The following is a 4543-nucleotide window of genomic DNA, read 5'->3' as shown; positions in this document are numbered from 1 at the left end:
CCGCCCGGGTCTGACGTCACATCCTGGGCGCCGCCGCGGGTGCACGAAGTTCCCGTTGGGATCCGACCGGTCGTTCTCTCGGTGCTGCCGCCCGACCCTCCCCGGCGGGATGTGAGTGCGGGCCGGGGGAGGGCGGCTGCGGGCGGGCGGGCGGGGAGGCCGCGGCGGGCCCGGCCTGGCCCCACTGATCCGGCCGCGCCCAGGCGGGCGGTGGCGGCGGGAGCGGGCGGAGGCCGAGGCCGACGGTGCAGCGCGGGCGGCCCGGCCCGCCCCGGCGGCGGCGGCTGAGCGCCCCTGGGCCCGCAGGGGCTCCGGAAGCGGCAGAAGGCCGAGCCCCGCCGTCGCCGCTCGGGCCGGGCCCTGGGGCGTTCGGCTGCGGCGGGGCTGCCCGGTCCTGGCGCTCTGCGGCCATCCCGGCGGGGTCCCGCCCGCCCCGGCGCCTCTGAAGGCGCCGCCCGTGGAGCCGGAGCTCTGAGCCTCCTGCGGCCGCTGGCTTGTGGCGTTTGCACGGCTGCTCTCGGGAAGGGGGGTCACTTCCGAGGCTGCCCAGCCCGGGGCCAGCGGCGGAGCGGCGGGAAGGGCGAATCGAGCACCGGAACAGCGGAGCTGTTGTGTTGCGCTGTACGGGGAGCGCTCCTGAGCCTCGGCGTGGCCTTCCTGGCTTGCTCGTTGTGCGTGTGTCCGTTTGTTCCTGCTAAACGTAAATGAGAAGTCGATGTGCAAACATGTAAATACAGCCAACGCTCAGACTCGGCACTTCCGAGTACCGGGATGCGCTAGACAGAACCTGCTTCTGGTGCAGAAGAAAGGAAAACGTGGAAAAGCAAATTGAGTACAGCTAGTTCTGGAGATACGCAGCAAAAACTTGGTAAAGCAGTGAAAAGAGTGCGAGAAGTATCTTGCATCTATTACAAAGGTTCAGGGTGTTGTAGCTGGTAAGAACTCCTCAACTGGCTGACGTTATGAATTTGGAGCTGACCGGAGGTAAATCACTGTTATGTGCTGAACACTTTTTCCTTGCACTTTCTCTTGCTCCATGTCAACTCTTTCAAAAGAACAGAAACAACCCCTGGAAGAGCATATAGTTAGAATAACTGTTAAGTTTCTGTACTTAATTTTTTGTAAGGTACTGTAGCTTGAAGCTTAGTATTTGTGTTCCTACTGGAAAACAAGAACACCCCTGAGCCCCAGTGCTTGAATGTTTGAGCCTTGTGAACTGTTCTAGGAGTTGTCCTGTGCCTTATTGTAAACTATAGTACTAGCAAGCCATTGCTGGCTTTGAGCATGTCAAGCAATTTGTTGGCAAGGTGTCTGGAACGCTGCACAAGGTACACCTGTTGTCAGCTGTTAAAACATCACTTCTCCTTCCAGTAGGAAACTGCCCCATATTTATTCCAAGGGTACAAGTTCCCCATTTTCAGGAATGTCAGATAACTTGTGTAATCTAAATATCCACTTAAAACCACAACCTATCAAAAGCTAAACAGAATAATGATGGCTTTCTTTACTGCAGGTCAGCCAGTGTCCCTGCAAGCTCAAATGTGGCTGCTGGCAGTAATCGTCGTCTTCAGCAGACTCAACACCAAGTAGATGAGGTAAAAGTTTAGTCTGATAGCAGTGTATCCATTGTTCTTCATGAAACCTATATAACTAGAAGCAGTTTGAAGGGGAAGCCTGGTATCATTCAGCTTGCTTTACTATACTTGTCTCATCTTAACTCTTGCAAAGGTTTAAAAAAAAAAATCCATTCAGCTGGAGTGGGGAAGTAGAGAGATGTTACCAGTGACCAGACGTTAGCTGCGAACTCGGTGATTGAGGATTTGGCATAAGTAAAGATAAAAACCTTTGTTCTTACTCTCATCGGCAGCACTGAAGGCTGACTGCCAAATAGGACTTGCCCAGACTTCTGGGGAGCCACGCTGGCTGCTGACAGTATTTTTTGAGATGTGGCTGGCTAGATCACGTTTATGTGCCTCAACTCCTGAAGCGAGCCAGGAGTTATTTCCCAGGTTTAAGGGAGTGCCAGCACAACTGGCACTGCTGACATTCTAAAGTAGGTACTAGGGGCTTCCAGCCACGGGTGAATTTCACGGTGTTTAAGCTTATGACGGGATGTACTAAAGCAATAGCTACTCCTTCTGAGAAGAGAACACCAAGTACCATGTGTTGCTATCTGTTGCCTGCAATTAAGTTCCACAGTGGGTGATAAAACTGATAACTTACTGTAAGCATTAAACCGATGTAGGTGGTTGACATCATGAGAGTGAACGTGGACAAGGTGTTGGAGCGAGATCAGAAGCTCTCAGAGTTGGATGACCGTGCTGATGCACTGCAAGCAGGAGCTTCCCAGTTTGAGACCAGTGCAGCCAAGCTGAAAAGAAAGTATTGGTGGAAGAACTGTAAGGTAACCATGGCTTGTATACTTACACTATGCAGTATTGCAGTTAGTGCTGTATGATTGGCATCTCAAAAAGCAGAAGTAAAAGTGACTTTAGCCAATGTTATTTAAATTGTAGCATCTGCTTTTTTAAAACATGGCATAGTGGTCAGGTGAAGTAATCAAAAGCTGGATTATCAACCATGCTGCCTGATGCAAGACCTTGTCTAAGATGGTAACAGCCAGAGGGAAACAGCTCAGTAATCTGAGGCTTTAGGGAAGAGGAAGAAAAAGACCAGAAGTGCACAGGGTGAGTTAATGTGCAGGAAGTGTTGGAAGGCAGAAGGACCTCGCTCAGCCTCCTGCACTTGGAGCTGTTGGCAAAGGTTGGAATCCTCTTTGGTAAGCGACGAGGACAGTGGGAGCTGTGGTGCAGGGTGAGAGCAGAGTGATGTTTAACAGTTCTCTAGTCCTGCTTGCTCTGTCGCCTGGGGCAGGCTTTGCCCGGAGGCACAGTGCAGAAGGACCTGTTGGTCTGCTCTGCCTGCGCTCAGGCACCGTCCTGAGCGGTAACGGTGCATCGAGCTCGCTCACTGGAGAAGTTTGGTCCTACGCGGTGCAGAAGTACCTTGCAGGGGCTGCTTTCCTCTACCCTAAAGGCCAGTTAATGCTGCTGCATGGTTTGTCCTAAGTGTTTTATGGCTTTTTCCACAGATGTGGGCAATATTGATAGCTGTTGTTCTCCTTATCATCATCATCATCATTATTGGTAAGTTTCACCAAAATGAAGATTTCTCATAGGGTTGGAGCAGGTGGTGTTAATTCTCTAGTGAACAGCAGCGGCTGCTCTGCCAGCAGTGAGTGGTAGACCCTGACCACTGTGGGAGCTCCAGCAGGTGAATCTCACACCTCTGCAGAGTGAAACAGGTGAAAGTAGCAGGGACTTAGAAACCAGGAGCAGCCCTTTTACAGCTGCGTGTTGCAAAGTGTCGGGAGAAACACCACGTGCTCCCCTTGCCCGAGAACTGCTGTTCATCTGCCTCAGCCCTTGCGAGATGAGGCCTCTCCGGCGCGGCAGTTCCGCGGGCGCTGCTGTAGGGGTGGGCTCTTCTCAAGGAGGGACTCTGCTGCTGGTGAAGTGATGCCGCTGTTGCGTGCGGACAGCAAGGTGGGAATGCGGAGTGCAGCCTGTGGGGAGTTCTCATGTCACGCGGGAGCGTTTCATGGGAGGACAAAGTTTAAGCCTGTGCTGTAATACAGTAGCAAACACGCAGGAACCGTTGGCAGCAGGTCCTGGGTGAGAAATAGTCCGTGTGCAAGCACAGAGGAAAGCTAAAACTAGGAAAAGCAACGTGGGAAACGCTTAAATCCCTCTTTACCGATCTCTAGCGGGGTTGTTCCGGTGAGGGGCTGCAGGAGACTGTCCAACCCTTCTCTTCTTTTTGTAGTCTGCAGTGTGCCTTCATGAGTTACGGGAAGAAACTCACATCAACTGAAGGTGCCAATCTTCAGCCTCTCCACTTCAAACCTGCTGCGTTTTCAGCCCATTTACTGCTGTTTAAAGCAAAACTATTTTGATTACTGAAATGTTAACTAGCTTCACCCGGTTGCCTTAAGACACTCCTGTCATTAATTACTGACCAGCACAGCCCCCCCTGCACAGTGCCTGGGTGGGGGGTGCGGAGCGGCTGCGGAGGATCCGGCTCTGGCGTTTCCCCGGTTGGTGCCGTCGCGGGTCGCGGACTCTGCCGGTAGTTCCGGGGACGGACCCTCCCGCCTCCTCCGCCGCTCCCCGGGGCCGGGCTGGGATCTCTCTGCCCGCCCCCGCCGGGCGGGAGGACAAAGGCCCCGCCCCCGGCGATCCCCGAGCGGAGGCGGGGCCGCACGTGGCGGCGGGGCCGGTGAGCGCACGGGGGCCGCGTGCGGCGGCGCGTGAGGGGCGGGGTGGCGCCCCCCCGCCCCCTGGCCCCGCCTCCGCCCCCGCTGGCCCCCCCCCCCCCCCCCCCCCCCCCTCCTCGCGCGCGGTTCCCTCCAATAAAGCGGCTCCGACCCCGCCCCCGGCTCCTCCTCCTGCGCGCGGGGCGGGCGCAGGGCGCGCACGTGGCCGCGGTGTGTGGGAGCGGGGCCGCCGCGTGCGGCTGTTACGTAACCGCGCGGCGCCGGGGC

At 55.6% G+C, this 4543-nt stretch overlaps 1 protein-coding gene across 1 annotated transcript; it reads left to right on the top strand.

The window, feature by feature from the left end:
- Window positions 1-3979, top strand: VAMP3 (vesicle associated membrane protein 3). The gene is made up of 5 exons (XM_074893096.1): window positions 1-111; window positions 1514-1595; window positions 2246-2404; window positions 3092-3146; window positions 3826-3979. Coding segments are annotated over exons 1-5 (318 nt in total). The 5' UTR covers window positions 1-109; the 3' UTR covers window positions 3846-3979.
- The last annotated feature ends 564 nt before the right edge of the window (window positions 3980-4543 follow it).

Source organism: Strix uralensis, chromosome 23, assembly GCF_047716275.1.
Source record: "Strix uralensis isolate ZFMK-TIS-50842 chromosome 23, bStrUra1, whole genome shotgun sequence".
Lineage (NCBI taxonomy): Eukaryota > Metazoa > Chordata > Aves > Strigiformes > Strigidae > Strix > Strix uralensis.
This window is presented reverse-complemented; position numbering and strand designations above follow the sequence as displayed.